Below are 22,607 nucleotides of genomic sequence, written 5' to 3' on the forward strand. Positions count from 1 at the left end.
AATGCTGATTTTAATCTCCCTACTGGAGGATTCTGACAAGTGGAAAACATACTTCCAAATATAGTCCAGTTAATAATTACTGAGCTGTTTCTTTTAAACTGCTGTAGGCTATATATTAAAAGCTTGATACTTCAACAATGGTTCATTGGCTGCAAGGTACTCAGATTTAATGACCATGCAACATACATTCCCACATTCAAGCCTTTGGCAGGCTTAGATCAATGGCGGATTCAAAATTCGAGCATATGAATATCCCTCTTACTTGAATAATAACCAGCCAGAACAAAGTAAACATTAAGGGCAAATTCTCAGCTTCTACAGTGCTCAACTGCCTCGGGTGCCAGTGTAGCTGCACAGGAAAATCTCCCAACATTGGGCCTTTTCATGGTGTTTTACTACAGAGATTTATTCTCTGCTACTGGTAGTGCACAGAAACTGGTAGAAAACTATTTTACAAACAACTATCACTAGGAGAGACTTCTAGTCCTTCCATCCTAACAGCTCTCTATTCACATTTTTTTCTTTTTCTCTATGGAGGGAGGTTCTGGATTATTTGTTTGCTAATGTTCTAGGTCTGTTTGGAGGTGTTCTAGACTTTTTGTTTCTCTCCAGATGAGGAATGTGTGAGTCTTTATAGCTTGGGCAAGTTGTGAATACTGGTTACTAAGCATTGAACCCAAATGGTTAAGCAATTTAGCTGAAAATAATGCCAGTAGTACAGTGCTGCCACCAGGCCATGACCACTTGTCACAATGAATTACCACTATTTATTCTTTCTTCATTACATAGCATACAATTTTCACTTTTTCCCCAAGCATTTCTCATTTTAATCACGGGCAATACAAATGCCACACGGTACAATAACTGGTGCTGAATGCAGTGCATAAGTAAAGAGACCCAACAATGTAGGTCAACTTTGCTTTACAATACAGGTCACCTGCAATCCGGTGAGTAATCTGGAGAGGTAAAATATGACCTCTAGGTCTGACTGTAAGCACAGTATCAACAATAACCTCTTATTTTCATATCTCAGTCTAAATGGGCTGTTTGACAATATACAATCATTACCTCAATGTATTACAATGTGTAACTTGAAAACACTGTCTTTCGTGTTGCTGAAATTTGCAGTCTCATCCTTTGTTCAGACTCGCATCTCTGACAACTCGTCACCAACTTTGACAAAAAAATGTTGAGAATAGATCTGCTCAGATCTTTTCTCCAGCATATCCCTTTTCTCCATCACAGTAAAGAACTTCACCATTTCCCCTGCCTCATAGGCGTGTAAGTTTGGTTTGACATAACAGGGAAACAGAAATACCTTTCTATTAAAATTATTTTGAAAATATTGTTACTGAAATATTTGGTCTCAGATTGTGTAAACATTTAGGGCCAGATTGAACATTTAGGGTATGTCTAAACAGCAACATTATTTTTTTTAAAAACTAGCGTTATTTTGAAATAACTTAGTCCACGTCTACACAGCAGGCAGTTATTTCGAAATAATGTTGAAATATTATCAAGCTGGAGGACTTCTTACTCTGACTCCTGTAACCCTCATTGTATTAGGAATAAAGGAAGTTGGAGGAAGAGTGCTCTATTTCAAAATAAGTGCTGTGTAGATGCTCCCAATTTCGAAATAATCTACACAATTGACATAACTTGAATTTCGCTACAAAAATTGAGCTAAGCCCAGCTGTGTAGGCGCACCTTTACTCTGAGAATCCTGAGAATGGAATGATACTCAGATATATGCCTAGAAAATACCCTAGAAAGGAAGTGTGTCTCAGGTAGGATTTTGTGACTCTGGGAGTGATTAGGCACAATTATTACTACAGGTACTTCCCCCTTGCTCTTCTGATCTCCTGTTTTACAAGTTGTAAATGTTCTGTAACTAAATATGAAGAACAAGGCATTTATGCTTCTCATTGACCTCAAAAGTATTTTGTGAGTCTATATGAATTTATGCTTCTTAACAATATTTATTTGAAAATCATTTAGGATGTTCAAGATCCTTAATTGTTGTTGAAATAATACATGGTCAGAAAAGAATTTTCATAGTGATTGTATTTTGAGGGGGGCATTTCTACAGGTTTGAAAACATCATGGCAGTTAACAAATATGAAGGTAGTCTTTAAAATTACAGAAAAAAAGAAATGCTTATAACCAAACAACTGGACATTATATCCTCTATAGCTTTCTTTCTGGGACCTGAATTTCAATTCAGGTGTTTCTACTGATTACATCACAATACCTATTGAAAGTCAAAATTAAAGGCTTTGGTGACAGCATCACTTTTGAAGGAGAAAGTCAGAATCCCGAACTCAGATCCTGACGGATAAAAAATCTTTTAATTTAAAATGCACTTATTTATCTTTCAAGGTGTATGCTTTTAATAACCAAAGATCCTATGTATTTAAACTTATCCTTAATATGGGTATTTCAGTTCACTTGTTTGTTTGGCTTTTCTGGTGCACATAAAATTTCTTTGTCTTTGGGAGGCAAATACAGGCCTCTATCTGAAAACTGACTGTCAAGCTACAATTTTTTCAGACCTCTTACTCTAATAGATAACCTAATCTGTCACCTAGATTTTTGTGCTAGGGCTGGGGCGCATAAGTGACCTGTGGACTGGATGCAGTTCACCGGGGCTATCCCCTGGCAGGCCACCAGATGCTTTATTTACCTGCACATCTGCAGGGATGGTTGATTACACCTTCTGCTGGCCACAGATCCAATAGGAGCTATGAGAAGTGGTGTCCCAGTAGTTCCATTGAAACAGTAACAGGAAACTTGGAAATGGCAGAGATGCTTAATGACTTCTTTGTTTCGGTCTTCACCAAGAAGCTGAGCAAAGCCTGAGATGCTGAGCAAAGCCGCGGAGCACGCGGGCAGCGGGAAAGCCCAGACATGCTGCGGCTGTCTTTGCTCCCAGTCTCCAGCAGACCAGGGAGACGCAGAGCAAAGCCTCGGAGGACCTGGGCGGCGGGACCGCGGTGCTTCTCGGTCTACCGCCCGTATCTCCCTGGTCTGCTGGGGGGGGGGGGCTCAACTAGTGCGCCCCCCCCCCCATCAGCAGACCAGGCTTTTCTCTGGACGCCTGTGGTAGAGCAGCTGAGGCGCTGCCGGTTGGTCCCGCAGCGCCACTCTGGGCGCTACTGGACCAACCCAGCAGCACCCCAGCTGCTCTGCCCCAGGCGTCCCCAAGTCAGCCACTGCTGAAACTGACTAGCGCTGACTACAGGAAGCCCGAGGCAGAGTTGCTCTGCCCCGGGCTTCCTGGAATCAGCCGCTGATCAGGACAAATTGGAGAAATGATCTGAGGTAAACAGGATGAAGTTTAATAAAGACAAATGCAAAGTGCTCCACTTAGGAAGGAACAATCAGTTTCATACATACAGAATGGAAAGCGACTGTCTAGAAAGGAGTACTGCAGAAAGAGATCTAGGGGTTATAGTGGACCACAAGCTGAATATGAGTCAGCAGTGTAATGCTGTTGCAAAAAAAGCAAACATGATTCTGGGATGCATTAACAGGTGTGTTGTGAGCAAGACACGAAAAGTCATTCTTCCGCTCTACTCTCCGCTGGTTAGGCCTCAGTTGGAGTATTGTGTCCACTTCTGGGCACCGCATTTCAAGAAAGATATGGAGAAATTGGAGAGGGTCCAGAGAAGAGCAACATGAATGATTAAAGGTCTAGAGAACATGTCCTATGAAGGAAGGCTGAAAGAATTGGGTTTGTTTAGTTTAGAAAAGAGAAGATTGAGGGGGGACATGATAGCAGTTTTCAGGTATCTAAAAGGGTGTCATAAGGAGGAGGGAGAAAACTTGTTCATCTTGGCCTCTGGGGATAGAACAAGAAGCAATGGGCTTAAACTGCAGCAAGGGAGGTTTAAGTTGGACATTAGGAAAAAGTTCCTAACTGTCAGAGTAGTCAAACACTGGAATAAATTGCCCAGGGAGGTTGTGGAATCCCCATCTCTGGAGATATTTAAGAGTAGGTTAGATAAATGTCTCTCAGGGTTGGTCTAGACAGTATTTGGTCCTGCCATGAGGGCAGGGCACTGGACTCAATGACTTCTCGAGGTCCCTTCCAGTCCTAATATTCTATGATTGGTCTGGAACAGCAAAGTGCGGTCAGTGGAAGTTGCAAGCAGCTGTACTAGTGGATGTGCAGCTAAGCAAAGTGTCTGGTGGCAAACTGCTTCTGGTCCATGCTGCTGGGTGTGCTCTTGTGGCATGACCAGGGCTTCCACATGCCCACTTGGCTGCTTTCACCAAGCTGGTAACACCCTGCATGTGCCTAGGAACCCTGCAGCCACGCGAACGATTTAAACGGGCCAAGACTCCCAGCCTCAGCCACTGTCATGGCAGCGCAAGAGCGCTGGGCCCTTTAAAATGCCCAGACCTCTGGGAAATTGCACCCTTTTGCCTCCTCCCAATTCTCCATCAGTGGGCCTGGGAGAGATTGCCACAAAATCCTCCCTTAAGTAGAGAAGTCTGGCAGGAGGCCAGGAGCAACACTGAGCAGCCATTGTGCTCTGCTGGTGAACTATGAGAAAATTTATTTTATTTGTATTTAGTTCGTTTGAAGAGGTGTTTTTTTTATTTGTTTAGTTAACAAAATTGGAAACATATGGGGCTTATTTCTTTCTAGCCACTAAGCTAAAACTATGAGAAATCCTAGGTAGGTAAGAGATACTGTTAATGTCACCAGAATTATTCACATGGGCTTGACAAAGTTAATCACAGATTTGTAGGATCTGGGCCAATAAGTGTAAACTTGTTAATGTAGGAACTTGTGATAGGGTAAAAGAACCAGAAAAGCCTCCCTGATTATCACAGGGATTTAAGGGAAGAGTATATCCTCATTCCAGTGACAGAGAGACAAGAGGAAAGTCCTAGTGGAATGCAGCCCTTGTTGGACAGACATTGCTTTGTTTTGGAGTTTACAGTTTTCTATAAACCAATACATTGTGTTCTGAGGCAAGGGCCTAAAACAGATTTGTACGTCACTACTTATTGGCTAGTGGGCCAGCACAGAGCTATGTTTTTGTTCGGTGTCCACATGCTGCTTGGGGAAGCAAGCGCCCCAGCCTGTGGCCCTACCCATACTCCGCCTATGTCCCGCACCTCCCCACTACCCTATTGCTTCCCCAATCTCCCCCTTTGTCTGCTCACTAATTCCAGCCAAATCCCTAAACCAAAATAGAATACAGGATACCAGGCTAGATGGTCCATTGGTATGATGCAGTGTGGCAAACTGTCTGTACTTAAAGTTTGTGAAATACTTTGAAAAGGGACTGCCTGAGGCGTACCTATTGCCAAGAGTAAAACACAGTTTACCATGCCCAACTTCTGTGGGATAGCACCTCTCAAAACCCCACTGGCCCCGAGGAGCATGTAGCCACGAATTCGAGAGGCTCCCACTGGGACTCAGAAAGATCCTACATCCTGTTGTTATTGCTGAGCGACAGAGGCAGCTGGACAGGAAGGCAGAGGGCCAGGGACGGTTGCTGAGGGACACACTCCAGTGCCAGCTACCTCCAGTGCCCTTAATGCAAATCCCCCTGCACCACCCCGCACCAGACATGCTCCCTCGCCGCGGGGAGGGGAAGGACGGGAAGCTGATGTGCCCCAGAACAGAAGGGGCCAAGAGAAGCGGTGGCTGATGAGCGGGAGGCGCATCCCCAAAGGTGCCATGAGAGAGGGGGAAGGACTTGGGGCGGGGGCTGGTCACTCCCAGCAGGGGCGGGGCCCACGCGCCGGCAAGGGGCCGCCCAGGGGCCAGTGCGTGGAAGAAGCTGCGCGAGACACAAGTGTTCGAAGCACCGCGCCAATTCTACAGCCCACCAAGATGGCGGCCCCGGGCAGCCTGCCGGGCGGGTGCGTTTCCGGTTCCGGTCGGGGTTGCTATGGCACTCTGTCCCGCCCCTCTCCCCGCTGTGTGTTTACATCGGACAGCAGGCGCCGGGGACCCCGGAGCTGTCGCGTCCCGCTCTGTGCGCTGCCGCGCTCCACCCGCCCCGCGCGCCGGCATGAAGGTGAGTGGGGGGCACGGAGCGGGGGTGTCGCCGCCCCCTTGGCCGGCGCGCGGGGGATTCGTTGCCGGCCGGCCAGCTGCAGCGGGGCGCAGGGCAGGCTGGGGAGCCGGGGGCCCTCCCTCCGCCGGGTGCCGCTGGTGAGTGGCGTTAGGAGCTCGCTTGTGCCTGATCTCCGGAGCGAGGGATGGGCAGGGCGCTGACAGCTGGGAGGCGGCTGCCCGGTGCAATCAATGTATTGTAATTGCCGCTAATCCGGCCGGGGCGCGTAGGAGCGGAGTGGGCTGAAAAGTGTTTCAGCTGCGCGCGGGGCTCTTTCGTGGAGCACCCGGGTCTGCTGCTCTTGCTGCGCCACATGCAGGTACAGACTCGGGTCTTGCCTCCTGAAGCTCACGGTCTCCAGGTTGTAGCCTCCCTTTCGCTGGGCTTTAATTCATCTCTTCTTGCCCACTCTCTGCCTTCCATTTGAAGAAGCTTGTCAGACTTTTTGAGAAACAGGTGTACTTGGGTCACATCCCCTGCTATGGGAATGTGTGAGAGCCCCTTTTGGGAGGGACTTAAACTGCTCTTAAACTCTGCTCAGCGGTCGATGCTACCCAACAGTTTAGAACAGAAAAGAAAGAATTCTTTCATTTGACATTGCAGGAAAATGTAAGGAAGGCAAAATAAAACCCAACATAGTATGGAAGTGGGATCCCTGATTTTTGAAAGATGGAATCTTCAACAAGTGGTCAGGCTTTCATCCTTATGACTCATCTTTAAAAGTTCTCTTGAGACCAGTCCTTGCCACCACAGTTCTTCTAAGACAATGCTAAATCGGTATTGATTCAGGAGCTTAAATGACTAGTGTAGTTTTTTGTAGCATGCTTGATTTTCTTTTTCCCTGTGAGTAACCCATATGAGCAACTGGCCAAACTTGGTTATGCTTATCTTATGTCCTTGGAGAAGATCAGTCTAAGATAATATGGCAGCAAATGGCTAAAAGACTTGAAAGTATCTATTGCTGTCTTTCTTTTTGGTTGTCAGTTACTATTTCATTTGGCAATTCTGTTTGCAAATGCATAAGAGCAGAGGTACTTCTATTGGATGCTATAGAAATTATGGTTTCTGGAACCCTCTAGTTTGTTATGATGTGTTCCATTGGTTGTGTATATTTTTTTTGTATATAATGTTGCCTCTTGAACAAGGTTACAGCCTCGTGTGGAAGCAAGGAAGATTGATTTGGTTTACACTCTTCACTGAAACAGGACTATGTGGAAGGTCAAATAAAGTTTGTCTTTGCTTCTTTATGCCTTTCCTAGTTGCTATTTCCCTGGAGAAGGACATCTCTGCTTTCCTTAGTACCTCCTGCAAAGAGTTGTGTGGGCAATTTTTACAACTTTCATGGTTTTTTGTTTTTTGTTTTGTTTTTTTTTAAGTTTTCCACCTCCAGGGATAGCTCCAGTGCCTACACCTGTTGTTGCTGCCCCAGCCATTCCAAACAGGGAGAATGAAATTGACACTGTTCTTGTCAGTTTCACAGATGTCCTAGGGCTCTTAGTAGCAATGAGCTAACCAGAGTCATGCCAATTTCACTTTCTGTATACTTGCAGTTGCCAAGGCAGGCAGTAGAGTTGTCTGGGTTGTAAAAACAGCATTGTATCAGTTCTGATTTGAAAACATTACCTTCACAGTACTGTGAAGAGTGACTAAAAATATCATTGTGGGTTTCATGTTCATTATCTCTTAGGGCAAGTCTACACAGCAGGGCTTATTTTTAAATAAGCTACGCAAATTGAACTACGTCAATTGTGTAGCTTATTTCGAAATAGCTTGTTTTGAAATTGGGAGCATCTACACAGCACTTATTTTGAAATAAGGCACTCTTCCTCCAACTTCCCTTACTCCTCGTACAATGAGAGTTCTAGGAGTCGGAGTAAGAAGTCCTTCAGCTTGACAGTATTTTGACATTATTTCGAAATAACTTCCTGCTGTGAAGATGCAGACTAAGTTATTTGAAAATAATGCTAGTTATTTCGAAATAATGTTGCTGTGTATATGTACCCTTAATGACTTTGCATATGGTTTACTCTATTTACAAGCAGAATTGACTTTCCTAACTATCATATCTGGAGACTCAGTCTGGCATCACACATAGTTCTCATCTTCTCATGCATCTTGATCAGCAATAAAAGCTGTTGGCCAAATTAGGGTGTAAACTGTTTGAACATGGGACTATTTATTCCTGAGTTTGTGCAGTACCTAGGACAATGGGGGATTAGCCACTAATGCAATGTAAGTAACTATTCAGATCTTGTATTTCAACTGATGTATCCAGTTCATCCCATTTTTCTCAGTGCATCCCTCAGGGACACTTGTGCCATTTATGGTGGTGTACAGGTGTCACTGATTAGAACACTATTGATAATTATCCTGATACATAAGTTTAGTCCTGCAGAATCAGTACTGCTAACAGTTCAAAAGAGGGAAACAAGCAATGAAGACATATTTTAATCCCTAAAGTCAGAAGTTATGACTGATACACACAGTGGATATGTCTAGACTGGCATGATTTTCCGCAAATGCTTTTAATGGAAAAGTTTTTCTGTTAAAAGCATTTGCGGAAAAAAGCATCTAGATTGGCATGGATGCTTTTCCGCAAAAGCACTTTTTGCGGAAAAGCGTCCGTGCCAATCTAGACGCGGTTTTGTGCAAGAAAGCCCCGATTGCCATTCTCGTGATCGGGGCTTTTTTGTGCAAAACAATATCGCGTTGTCTACACTGGCCCTCTTGCGCAAAAGCATTTGCCCAAGAGGGCTTTTGCCTAAATGGGAGCAGCATAGTATTTCTGCAAGAACACTGACAATCTTACATGAGATCGTCAGTGTTCTTGTGGAAATTCAAGCGACCAGTGTAGACCGCTGGCAAGTTTTTCCGTAAAAGCTATTGCTTTTGCCGAAAAACTTGCCAGTCTAGATGCAACCAGTAAGAACGTCTTTTGCAGTAAGCATATCCGATGAGATTGAATGCATTTGTTAAATTATGCAGAAATGATGTTTTAGCCTAATTCTTTTTACCACATACACAGTCTTTTGAAAGATATTTTGCTATTGGCCGGTTTGTGTAATTTGTTCAGGTTTTTTCATCCTCTGACATTAAAGGATTTTTCTTTCACTGAATATTTCTTAATTCAGGCAAAGAAGAACACTGTGGTAGCATGGAATAACCAAAAATCCACTCCAAGCACATGTAATTAAACAGTTTAATGCATCTGGACAAGTTTTCTTTAAAAACTAAACAAAAAATCAATGAAATCCTTGCAAAATAGCACATTCATCTGAGGCTGAAAATGAAAAGATTTCCTGCAGCCATTTTTTCCTTGAACAAAGAAGAAATATAATATTCCTGATTTTCCTGTTACTGGTTCTACATTTTTCCTGTCTCCACTTAAGTCACCTGTACTCTTTACTGCACTTTGGTGAGAATGCTCATGGCTATCTCATGTGAGCTCATCCCAAAAAGCAGTACAGGGTATGTCTGAAATTTGTGTTGCACTTACAAGTACCCTCAGGTGGGGAGTGGTTCTCTTGTAACCTGATCGATTATCATGTATGCCTGTACCAAGATTATTAGTATTGTTTTAGCACAGGTCCTTTCCCTGATAGGTGAGTTCTCAGAAGTTTCTTATTGATTGTGAGATTGGTCTCAGTGCTATGCTCAGCTGATTAAAATCAAACCATAGCAAGTTAGGATGCAGGGTACATCACAGCTTCAAACTTACATAAACACACTCTTCATATACATTGTATATATTGCATTATCCATGTTTTGGATTGGGATGGTTTCTTTGCAGGAACCAGTAGAGCTCCGCAAATCTGCATATATCTGTTTTATATCTGTGGCTCACTTTTTCGGATATGGATGAGGATACAAATTTTGTATCTAGAACACTGCAAATTTGTGGATATCCCTTTGCATCTGTGGGTATCTTCATCTGCGGATGTCGATGCGGTTATCCACGGTTCATTTTTGTGGATATGGATGCAGATACATAATCTTGTAGCTACGCAGGACTCGAGGAACCAGTTCCTGTGCAGTGCCCACTGTCTATGGTTCAACATCCACTTTACCTTGTCTCTACATTCCTAACTTACTTTGTTCCTTGTTGTCTAGTTCATAGCAAATATTCCTCTGGGTGTTCTCCCTCTTATCTTAACAGTCTCAAGTATTTTGTCTTTTTAGCCTTTTTTTTTTTGTCTTTACTTCTCTTACTTAGCACAAATATTGTGTTTTCAGCCTGATAATTTATTTACCTCGCTAATCTTATTTTCTCAGAGAATGAGGCCTCCCCCCCATGTATTAATTACATGTGCCAGGTCAGACCTCAGCTACGTCATATAAGAGTAAAGTTCTATAAACAATATCTTTCCCTCCTGGTTTATTAACAAGCCAGACATATTGGAAAAACTTACACCAGGAGCATCTACCACACAATGCTGTTTTCATAGGCTTTCCCATTACTTACTAGTGCTTGCAAATGTCCTTTCTTGCTCTATACAGGTTGAACCTCTGTAGTCAGGAACCTTCAGAACCTTGCTGGTTCCAAACAAGAAAATTTTCTGGATCAGTGGAGGTCAATATTGTCTAGTATCATTACCAACACTTCCACTGCTTACTCTGCTGTTAGAGGACATTTAGGGGCAAAATAGAGCTAAATAACAGCACAGTACACTGAGAGCCAGTATTGGTGGCTGTAAACAAACTTTATGGCATGGTTACAAACTTGGCCACACCCGTGAAAAGCGGATATCCAGCTAACTAAAATCATTTTGGATGACGGATGTTTTTGGATGACACAGTTCTGGATTAGAGAAGTTCAGCCTGTGCTAGCATTTCACAAATAGTAGCTCTTACATACATAGATAGTAGGGAGTTCCAAGCAATCATTTTCACTCTGGAGGTACCTAGAGAGACCTCACCACCTTTGCCCTCCCTGTGGACAGAGAGAGATTGCCCTCTGCAGGTCTCTACACTGAGGCTTTGATTTTATTGTACTTGTTGCTGGCTTAATGTTCACATGGTGCTTGCGCCACAAGTCTAACCACCCTGTTAACCTGGAGCATAGCAGGGAACCTGGGACATGAATCTCTCTACATGGCTCAGGTCCCATTGTGGTATATGTGTGTTATGGGGTAATAAAAATAACTTGTTTGTCTTTAAATTTGGGTTGTTAACTTCTTGACTAACAGCAAAAAGCCAGATTCTGGTTTTCTTTGAACAAGTAACCGTACCTATTCTTTTTAAAAAAACTTTTTTTTTTACTTTTCATCTCCAGACCAAGTTTATTTTAAATATTTTCTTCTAGATTCCTACATAACTGTTCCATTTAGTAAATGATTCTCTTTATGTGGGAGGTTTCTGTGGATCACAAAATATTGTATGTGTACTAAGCCCCTCTCAATGGCTTCTATATACAGTAAAACTCCATTAGTCTGGCATCCAATGCTCCGGGACTCCTGATGGTCCGGCACCATCAGGAACCCGGAAGTGCTGGGGCAGCCGGACAGGCTTCCCCCATTCAGCTGCTGCTGAAACTGACCAGCAGCTGAATCAGGGAAGCCGGGAGCAGAGCAGCTGGGGTGCTGCCGGGTTGGTCCCGTAGCACTGCCCCTCGGGGCTGCGGGACCAACCTGGCAGCACACCAGCTGATCTTGGGGACTCCTGGGGCAGAGCAGCTGGGGTGCTGCTGGGTTGGTCCCACAGCGCCGAGGGGCAGCGCTACAGGACCAATCCGGCAGCACCGGGTGCTGCTGGTCAGTTTCAGCAGCGGCTGAATCCCGACGCGTGGGGCAAAGCAGCTGGGGTGCTGCCGGGTTGGTCCCGTAGCACTGCCCCTCGGGGGTGTGGGACCAACCTGGCAGTACCCCAGCTGCTCTGCCTCAGGGGTCCCCAAGTCAGCCGCTGCAGAAACAGATCAGCAGCTGATTCCAGGAAGCCCCGGGCAGAGCAGCTCTGCCCCGGGCTTCCTGGAATCAGCTGCCGATCTGTTTCAGCAGCGGCTGAATCGGGGACCCCTGGGGCAGAGCAGCTGGGGTGCTGCCGGGTTGGTCCCGCAGCCCCGAGGGGCAGTGCTACGGGACCAACCGGGCAGTACCCCAGCTGCTCTGTCCCTGGTGTCCCCAAGAGCAGCTGGAGTGCTGCTGGGTTGGTGCTGTAGCGCCGCCCCTCGGCGCTACGGGACCAACCCAGCAGCACCCCAGCTGCTCTATTGCAGGCATCCCCGATTCAGCTGCTGCTGAAACTGACCAGCAGTGGCTGAATCAGGGATGCCTGGGGCAGAGCCGGACTATCGTAAGGGGGGGCTATGAGGGGTCTGAGGTGGCCTCTCCTCCCACCCCACTCCAGACCCCTCATAGGCCCCCCCTTCTGATAGTCCAGCATATCTGATAATCCGGCACCCCCTGGGTCCTAAAGATGCCGGATTATCAGAAGTTTACTGTAATTAATCCTGCCTACTAGAGCTGGTTTCTTGGCCATTTAAATGAAAGTTAGTCAAGGAGCAACTATTCTGTTGATCAGTAGGACAGAAATTAATTTATATCCCACAGAAGTTTGATTACAAACATTAAAGATTTTTCTTTCCCTATCATTCCAGCTGAACTCCAGCATGCTGGAAACTGGCAGAATTCACTCATAGTTTCTGATAAGAATGGGTGTGGAGGCAATACTGTCTAAAGTAAATGAGTTCAGAAGGCTTCATTGCTATCTGGTTGTGTTTGTAAACAGTTTCATGGGAAAGGTGGAATTGGCTTTGCTCTGCCAGTGTACCATGACAGATGCACGAGTCTTTTCTTAACCCTGCTCCATTAATCAAGAAGGCTAAGGGTTTGTTTTACCCAAGATTGACTGTCCAAACCAAACAGAATTCGCAAGCTTATTTTATTTCCTGTTATGAACTATAGGTTATGTTTGCTTCTTAAAAAAGAAAAATGTCTCACTACAGCAGGAATACACTGAGAACTGCAAAGGAGCCAATGCAGTATCCCAGTTTAATAAACATTATCATCTGAGATTTTGCAAGGTGGCATGTCTTTACAATAAGCTTCAATAAATGTGAACCCTGCATTCAGTTAGCTTATAAGGAAATATCATTTGTCTTCTATAATTTGCCATTTACCTTCACTTGTTCAAACAGAGATGATGTGAAACTCAGAGCTGCTCAGTAAAAATGTGAGCAACTGCCATAAGGGGAACAGTGTAACTTCTAAAAAAGAAAATCTTTTTTGAGAAATGTGCGTGTTGTTTATTTAAAGTCATTTTAAAATCAGCACTGTTAATGGATAAATTACTTGTCTGCAGAGTGATTTATACAGCTCTCGTCATGTTTCTCAAGAAAAGAATTCTTTTCAGAGTGAGCCGCTTTTCTCCATCTGGTGATGAATTCAATGCAATATTAACAAGGAGGAAGGAATGAAAGTAAAAATGGGAAAAGAACAAGTTAAAGAATATATAGATGTATTCAAGTTGGCAAGGCCTGATGAAATTCATTATAAGATATTTAATAGGGTTGCCAACTTTCTAGTTACACAACTGAAACATCCTTGCCCTGCACTTTGCTCGCTCCACCCCCCCTTCATCTGTTGCTTGCTTTCCCCTCACTTACTCATTTCACCAGGCTGGTTCAGAGGGTTGGGTTGCAGGCTCTATCTAGGGATGTGGGTTCTGGAATGGGGCCAGAAATGAGGAGTTCAGAGTGTAGGAGGTGGCTCTGGGCTAGGGATGTAAATGGCTCATCACCTTACCAGGTGATGCTTACTGGTTATGGTTAATTGATGGGGGCTGCTCCAGCCCCATGGAGCCCACCATGGGCAGGAGTGCTCTAGGCCAGTCAGAGCAGCCTCTGCCTGCCTCTGTGTAATCAGATAACTGGCTGAACATAAGGTTTAATCAGTTAACTAATTAAACAGGATTTTACATCACTACTCTGGGCTTGGGCAGTGGGTGGGATATGAGAGGGGGGCTGAGGGCTCTGGGCTGGGCCCAGGGATGGGGAGTTTGGAGTGCAGAAAGATGCTCCAGTCTGTGATCAAATGATTTGGAAGGTGGGAGGGGATCAGGCCTGAATATTAGGGCACAAGGGCTCAGGCTCTCAGCAGTGTTTACATCAGGTAGCTCTTGGAAGCAGCATTATGTTCCCTCTCCAACTCTTCTGTAGCGTCGTGGCTAAGTGGCTCTGTGCACTGTCCTGTCAGCAGGTGCTGTCCTGCATCTCCCATTGGCTGAGAACCACAGCCATAGGAAATCCGGAGCTGGTACTTGGGGCAGAGGCAGAGTAGGAAGCGTCAGTGGCTGCCCCTTACATGAAGGAAACCCAGGGGAGACATGTGGCTGCTTCCGGAAGCTGTGCAGAGCCACAGCAGACAGGGAGCCTGTCACTACTCCTGTCGACTGATTAATTGCTTGATTGGTGGAACTGACCGCAGACACCAGGGTCCTTTTTTTGACTGGGCAGTCTGTGTGAAATCTGGACTCCCGCAACAGTAGTATTTTAGGAGCTGGCCGTTGCCGTCTGTTAGCAATTATATTCAAAAACTCATGGAAGGTAGATGAGGTCCAAGAAGACTGGACCAGGGCAAACATACGATCTGCCTTTGAAAAAAGGGGAACAAAGAGGACCTGTGGGATTATAGACCAATGAGTCTAACTTCAATACCTGGAAAGATACTAGAACAAATAATTAAACAATCAATTTGTAAGCACTTAGGTAATGGACTTATGTGTGATAATTAGCATGGGTTTGGTAAGACCAAATCATGTCAAATGAACCTTATTTCCTCCTTTGCCAGAGTTACTGGCCTAGTGGATGGGAGAAGCAGTTGATGTGAGATTTTTAGTAGGCATCTGACACAATTCTACATGATGACATTCTCATAATGGGCTTCAGCTGCAGACAGGAGGGAAACTTAGGTTGGCTATTAGAAAAGTAACACTAGGAGTAAGTAATGGGCAGTGGGTGAACCTAAGGCTGGCAGAGGAAAGTCCCTGTCTATCCCCACTACAGGGGCGGGCACTGCCCCAGCTTTCCCCAGTCTCAGGAGGGCAGGCTGCTCCAGCCTTGGCAGGGCTGAAGCCCAAGCAGCTCTAGGAGACTGTGTGAGCCATGCTGAATGGTGGGAGCTGTTTGGGGGCAGTGTGTGGGCAGGATCAGCTGGGCAGTTTGGGATGGCATTGCCTTCCCTTGCCTCTTATACCTGCCACTCATGGAAGAGGTTGCAACAGGAGGAGGCCTCCTGTTCCCTATTGAGAAAGTAGGGCAATTGGCTAATTATCTTAGATGCCTGTACGCAAACACAAGAAGCCTGGCAAACAAATAGGAAGAACTGGAAGTCCTGGCACAGACAAAGAACTATGATGTGATTGGAATAACAGAGACTTGGTGGAGTAACTCACGTGGCTGGAGCATGACTTGAACACTGTCATGGATGGGTATAAATGATCCACAAAGGCCAGGCAAGGAAGAAAAGGTGGAGTCGTTGCACTGTATATGTTGGGATTTTGCGGTTCCCAGAGAGTCAGGTGCTGAATCGAATCGAAGACCCTTGATTCTGCCCAATTCAATACTTTATTCAAAGTGCACAAAGGGAGAGCCCCTGGTACTAAAATCAGCCAGAGCCTCTTGAGCAAGGAGCCCCTCCCCTTGCTGTTTTATAGCACATGGTTACAGGTTACATAACACAAACTTCTAAACCAATCAGATTCAACCTTTCCATATATGGCTTTGTTTGTCACATGCTTGTACTTCTTCATTCCACATGTTGAGTTCACCCCCTCCCCTTGGCCTTTTCTAGGCTGTTGCTAGGGTGGTGAGCCATAGCATGCTTCTTTATGCATACCTACTTTCCAAACCACATTTTGTTTAAAATGAACACATGCATACCCTTCAGTATATAAGAGCGGTATGATTGCTAAGAGCTCCAGTATGAAACTGGAGAAAAGCCTGTTGAGAGTCTTTACGTTAAGATTAAATGCAACAGCAGAAAGGATGGTGTTATGGTGGGCATCTGCTATAGACCACCAGAGCAGGAGGATGAGGTAAACAAAGCTTTCTTCAGACAATTAACAGAAGTTTCTAGATCCCAGACCCTGGTTCTCATAGGGGACTTCAATCACCCTGACATCTGCTGGGAGAGCAATAGAGCAGCGCACAGATAATCCAGGAAGTTTTTGAGAGTGTTGGGGACAACTTCCTGGTGTGAGTGCTGGAGGAACCAACCAGAGGTTATGCTCCTCTTGACCTACTGCTCACAAACAGGGAAGAATTGGTAGGCAAAATAGAAGTAGGTGGCAGCATGGATAGCAGTGACCATGAGATGGTCAAGTTCAGGATTGTGATGAAAGGAAGAAAACAGAGTGGCAGAACACGGACCTTGGACTTCAGAAAAGTAGATTTTGACTCTCTAGGGGAACTGATTGGCAGAATCCCATTGAGGTTAATATGAGAGGGGAAGAAGTCCAGGAGAGCTCACTGGGCTTTTCAGAAAGCCCTTGAATGGATAGCTGAGGGAGATGTTGGAATCTCCATCCTTCAAGTTTTTAAGGCCAAGCTTGACAAAGCCCTGGCTGGGTGATTTAGTTAGGGTTGGTCCTGCTTTGAGCAGGGGATTGGATTGGATGACCTCCTGAGGACTCTTCCAACCCTAATCTTTTGATTCTATGAATGTTTCATTCCTAGGCCAACAGGTCTAATCTCACCTGGATTAGTAGTGATCAAAAGTTATCACTGTCTAACAATGGCTTGGGTGTAATAAATTGTTGGTGTCTACTTTCCAATGAATTGGGTCTTCCTCACATAGCCCACCAGCACAGATGTTAGTTTTAGCACAAGGGGGGAAAAATTCAGTAGGCCATTGAAATAAACTTTCTTTACAGTCAGAAGTGGTCCTTGTAGGTTGGATTGAGGCCCATTGGTGGGGTGCAGCATTGATGAACCTTGCAGTGCCACTAATGTACTTGTTCTATAGATAAATACATCCTCCATCTGAAAAGCTCTGAGTCTACCATTTGTGCACATTTAATCCTCTTAAAAATGAACTCACCAAATGAAGACTTCAGATTTGGGGTCAAAAGTATCCAGAAAACTCTTTACAAAAGTCTGTTTAATTTACTCCCATCAGGAATAAACATCCAGCCATGAAAAACACCAGTGCTTTTTGTGTAATAAAAATAGCAGTCCATGTTGTTGTTAGTTACTTAAACCCCAATTCAGGGAGGTATTTAAGTGTTGCTTCACTAAAATTGCTCATATGCTTAAACTTAGGCATGTGTGTTAAGTACTCTGTTAAATTGTTGCCTTAATGTGTGTATTTTCATGCTTTCCTATAGTAAATGTGGTTCAAAAAAGTATTGGTTGAATGTTATTTTTTGGGGGAGCATGTCAGGAGCACAACTAATTACATGCACAGAAATCAGGTATTTCAAAAGTCAGCCATATATGTCCAGTGTTGTTAACTTTCCCTCAGTGTGGCTTCCTTGAGTTACTGAGAGAGAAATTGTGGCCCCATTGAAACCAATGGAAGTTTTGCCATTTACTTCAGTGGGCTGAGGACTTTATCACGAGACTCTACCATAGCTGAGGAAATGACATTTGAATAAAGGCTCATATCTTTAAGTGAAAATTGAACTAGTTCAGTTGAATTTCTTCTCTTGTGCATACCTCTCAGTCTCTTACAGGACTGGCACTTGCTGATTTCATTAGGAAAATGAAGCACTACACTCGTGCAGTATTTCATCATGTCTAATTTCATTTATTCAAATGGAGCAAAGTTCCTACGAATCATTGAGTACTCTGTGTCTGCCAAGCTGCAAGTTTTTAAAATGAAATGTACCTTTTAGAATGTTTTAAAAAAGCAGTGAAAGCCATTCAATTTTTCAAATTTCATTTCTCCTTTTTAACCCTTAAAGCCAAATAGCTCAATGGATTGTGGTCCAGTGTTTTCATGGCCATTCACCTTTTGGCCATGGTAATACAGTAATTCCTCATTTAACACTATAGATTGCGTTTCTGAAAATGTTTGTGCTAAGTGAAAACGTGCTATGTGGGGTCAATTTTCCCATTAAAAAATGGAAAAGCTGGGGGTTGCGTTTCAGGTGGTGGTAGCAAAGTCAATTTTTTGTTGGTGCTGGGTCATCAACGTCAACATTCAATATCTAGCAACACAAGTCACCACAGTTCATTAAAACACAAAGATAAACACATGAGTGAGTGGAGGAATGCTGTGACCATGTGAATTCATCCACTTACGAGTATTGCCACTGTTTTCACCAACTTATGCCACCGTGTGAAGTAGTCAGCCTCTTGATTATTTTCACATTACTTTGGGGACGGTCGTGTTATTCGAAAAAGTTCCCTAAAAAAATTGTGCTATTGTGGAAACATGTTAAGCGGGCACATGTTAAACGAGTAATTACTGTATATGGAAAATATCAGGTCAAAAGGAAACTTTTGGAGGGAGCAATGTCTGTCTGAGGTACCTATATAACCCTCATTGCTATTGCATCTGAGCAGGTCACAATTTTTCAAGGTTAAATGACCCATCTGAATTTCAAGTAATATATAATCCAGTAATAGGCATCAAACCCTGCCAGAATAATGGATGCAAAATCTGCTGACATCACCACCACAACAATGAGCAATACCCTCAACAACACATCTTTCAGGATCCTACACATGCCTACCACCAAGGGCGGATGAGAGTTTTGTGGGGCCCGGGGCAGCACAATTTTGCGCATGAGCCACGGCCACAGCCGACAGGTAGTAGTGTGTGCGCGGGGCCTATTGAAGCCCGGGGCAGCTTCCCCACTTGTCCTGCCCTATATCCACCGCTGCCTGTCACAATGTTCAGTATACCTCCTCAACTGCATTAAATGCCCCAATAGCAACTATATGGGTAAAGCCAAGCAATTACTACACTCTAGAAAGAACTTGCTTAGGAAAATAAGACAAAATCACCATATCATGTGTGTTCTCACAGAGCAGTGACTCTATAGCTGATCTGTCAAAAGAAACCTGCACAACAGGTTCAAAAGATGAGCCTGGGAGCTTAAATTCATAACATAGCTAAACACTAAAAAACATGGACTGAAGACCGATACTGGATTTACCAAACACATTAGTCCCCCACTCCTTTTTGGTCCTAAGCAGTGGTGTTAATTAGCTACTCTACCTTGAAGGATCACACAGTATTCGCTAACTACTTATGCAAAGCTAACTAATCTTTTAGCTATTATACTCTGAGTACCTTTCCTAGACCAGAATTTCTGTGGCTCAAAACTGTGCCTCTCTCACCAATAGTAGTGTTTAATAAAAGGTATTACCTCATCCAACTTCTGTCTCTAATATTCTGGTTCCATCATGGCTACAACAATACTGTCACATAACTAACTTAGGCAATACATTGGTTTTAAAAAAAAAAAAAAGATCATAATTTGTTTTGCCATCTTTCTGGTGTTGAGATATCCAGGGCTGTATAGTGTTTTGTGCTGTTGACTTGTCAGTGTCCCATGACTTGCAAAAAAAAAAAAAAAAAAAAAAAAAAATTAAATGCCACATTCAGCATTTCTATTTCTGTACACCTATTGTGTACGCAAGGGAATTATAACTGCAGTTCAAATTCTCATTGGGCTCAAGCCTGATGCAGAAGCTCTCGTTACAACAGAACCTTGTTTTGTGAAATTAAAAACACAATCTCCATCAAGGAACATTCTTAAACCTAGATGACTGGGGTCCAGTGTGTAGGTCCAATGAGTAGTTGCTTAGCAGTACATTGCACAAGAGTTTTATATGTCGAGTGGAGGACCAACATTGTGTTTTAGTGCTGTTTGAATATAGAGGAAGATAATTGTCCCTGATCTGGGGAGCTTACAAGTGAAATGGTATATGGAAGATTACATTCTGCTTTGGCAGTAGTGAGGACAAATCCATTTACTACAGTGGAGTTGAGCCTATAGTATACCAGGCCTGAATTTGCCAGAGGGAAGAGGAGGGGTTTAGTCAGAATGATGAAACTTGACACAAGAAGGTGTGATCACAAAGATTTTTAAGAAGACATTTTTGCCTGAAAGAAGGGGCAGCTTTGTGAGCATCAAAAGGAATGGGTTCTAAGCACAACAAGCAGCATTTGAGAAAGCATGAAGAATCTCATGGGACAAGGTAACAAATAAGATGGAGCAAGGAAACTTGATGCTTTAAGTAAGAGAAGATACGGTAACTGCCAAAACTGGAATTTGGCTGGGAATCTAGGACTAATGTTCTACTTCTTAAACCTTTTTCAAAGTTAAAATACTACATTTAATATGGTCTGTGAATTCCTTGGATTTTAGTTTTTGAAGTCAGTGATTACTCCAACTTACTCCTGTGCAAAGGGCAACTGAATGTCTGTTAGGTAGTGACAAAATCATGACTGTTTTGTCAAACACTTCTGCTAAATCCTGGGAGACCCTGTTGCAAATCCCTGCTTTGAAGTAGGGATTTGAAGCCAGGTCAGACTCCTTTTCCCCCTGGTGAGTGCCCTGACCCCTAGGTGATGCTACATTCTCATTAAGATTCTTCTGTTGAAGTGATTCCACTTTGTATACATAGTTAGCTGTTCACTGGTGCAAGGACTGGAACCCGGGCCCACCTCTTCTTTGTCTCCCGCCTGGGTAGTTCCCTAACTCCTGGGCTATAGAATCATTTTTTGCTCCTCCTCCTTCCCCAAATGGGGATTCAATTACAGTACTTCAGAAAAGTAGAATGGATTGAACAGGAAAGACTGAAAAAGACCCACTTAGAATACCCTCTAGTTTGGTGGTTAGGATATTCACCTGGAAGTGTAGAGCCCTGAGTTCAAGTTCCATTGCCCCCGTGGGAAACTTGAATCTGGGTCTCCAAATCCCTGTTGGGCTAAAATTTATAAAGGTGGCACCACTAGCAGCTATGCTCTGGGAATTATTCTGGAAAAATTCTGTGGACTGTTATACCAAATTCATGGTCCATTTTGGTCAATTTCATGGTCGCAGGATTTTAACAATAGTCAGTTTAACAATTCAGGCATTTACATCTGAAATGTCATGGTGTTTTAACTCCAGAGATCCTTACCCAAAAGGAGGTCATAGGTGGGTGGTAAAGCTGTTGCATAAGCTTGCCATGTGTTCAGTTTTTTGCCTGGAATATCCAACTGAGAAGGCAGCTCTGGTCAGAACTGCCAACCAGGCTGTTAGAAGTCTGGTCAGCGATGCAGAGGGACTAAGGCAGGCTTTCTCCCTGCCATGGCTCTGTGTGACTCAAAAACAGTGGCATGTCCCCTCTCAGGCTTCTACATGTAGAGGCAGCAAGGTGGTGCCACATACTGCACCTGCCACTAGGACCAACTCTGAGGCTCCCATTGGCTGGGAACTGCAGCCAGTGGGAGCTGTGGAGGTGGTGCCTGCAGACAGTGCAGCATACAGAGCTGCTTTGCTGCATGTCTGCATGAGAGCCAGAGAGGGAGATGCTGCTGCTTCTGGGAGCTGCTTGAGATAAGTGCTGCCTGGATCCTGTGCCCATCCACCCCACTCCATGTTCCAACCCTCTGCCCCAGCTTGGTCCCCTTCCTGCCCTTTGATCCCAATCTGGAACACACTCCTACACCCCAACTTCCCCATCCTCACCCCACCCCAAAGTCTGTACCCCCAGACAGAGTCCTCCCACCTCCCCACTCCTCAATCCTCTATCCCTTCCCAGAGTTCCCTCCATACTCAGAACCCCTTAGCTCTGCCCTCAGCTTGGAGCCCCCTTCTGCACCCCAAATCCCTCATCCTTGGCTCCATGCCAGAGCCCTTGCCCCATCTGACACTCCAACCCCCTGCACCAGCCCACTGAAACTGAGTGAGTGAGAGTGGGGAGAGTGAGTGACAGAGGGAGGAAGGATCATAAGATTACCAGCCTGACCTCTGTGAGCTGGAAGTCCCAGATATGGAGTTCTGTGTAGCTGGGGAAGATTTCTGGCAGTGGATCTCATGCCCACACCTGACGACAATTAGGAGTGCAGAGGAAGAGGATGTGTCTTCTCACCCCAGCCCTGCCAAGTCTAGCAGCTGAAGATTAACGTATGGGTCACAGCCCCTGCTGCGCCCATCTCTGTCCCCTACAATCGCTAGATTTCATAGGGGGAGATCTGATTTCATGGTCCATGACACATTTTTTGGTCATGAATTTGGTAGGGCCAAAATTATACAGGAGATGAGACAAGATGCTCCCACTATTCTCTTCAGGACATGTAATCTATGAAAACCAAAGTAATTCACTAAAATAGACATGCATTTGCAAAAAGTTTTGGTCTACCCAAATCTGCATTTTTTTTTTGTTGTTTTTTGTTTTTTTTTGGTGGAAAAAGTTTTTGATTTAATGTTTTGGTTCAGCTCCAGTGGTGACATCTTATAATATACATTGCTGCTCAGTATATTTCCTGTAAGTGCATGTAATTCTTTGCACTTAAAGAATATTGGTTTGAGGGCATAAAACCACCAGACACTGTGTAAAAAAAACTGGTGAAAGGGGGCAGCCTACTTACC

The 22,607-nt window shown here is 44.4% G+C and overlaps 1 protein-coding gene across 15 annotated transcripts in view; it reads left to right on the top strand.

The window, feature by feature from the left end:
• Positions 1-22,607, top strand: part of LOC102449934 (transmembrane protein 263-like) — a 408,340-nt gene that overhangs the window by 51,733 nt on the left and 334,000 nt on the right. For 2 of the 15 annotated variants that reach the window (XM_075927550.1, XM_025185343.2), the window contains exon 1: positions 5,884-6,041. The exons of 4 other annotated variants lie outside the window; for them this stretch is intronic. Coding sequence is in view for 2 of the 11 variants with exons in the window: in XM_006124497.3 (XP_006124559.2) it covers positions 5,913-6,041 (129 nt within the window). In the remaining 9 variants the exon portion in view is untranslated. 9 more of the 15 variants (XM_025185344.2, XM_025185346.2, XR_012903539.1 and 6 more) reach the window with 8 other exon arrangements.

This window comes from Pelodiscus sinensis, chromosome 4 (assembly GCF_049634645.1).
Source record: "Pelodiscus sinensis isolate JC-2024 chromosome 4, ASM4963464v1, whole genome shotgun sequence".
NCBI lineage: Eukaryota > Metazoa > Chordata > Testudines > Trionychidae > Pelodiscus > Pelodiscus sinensis.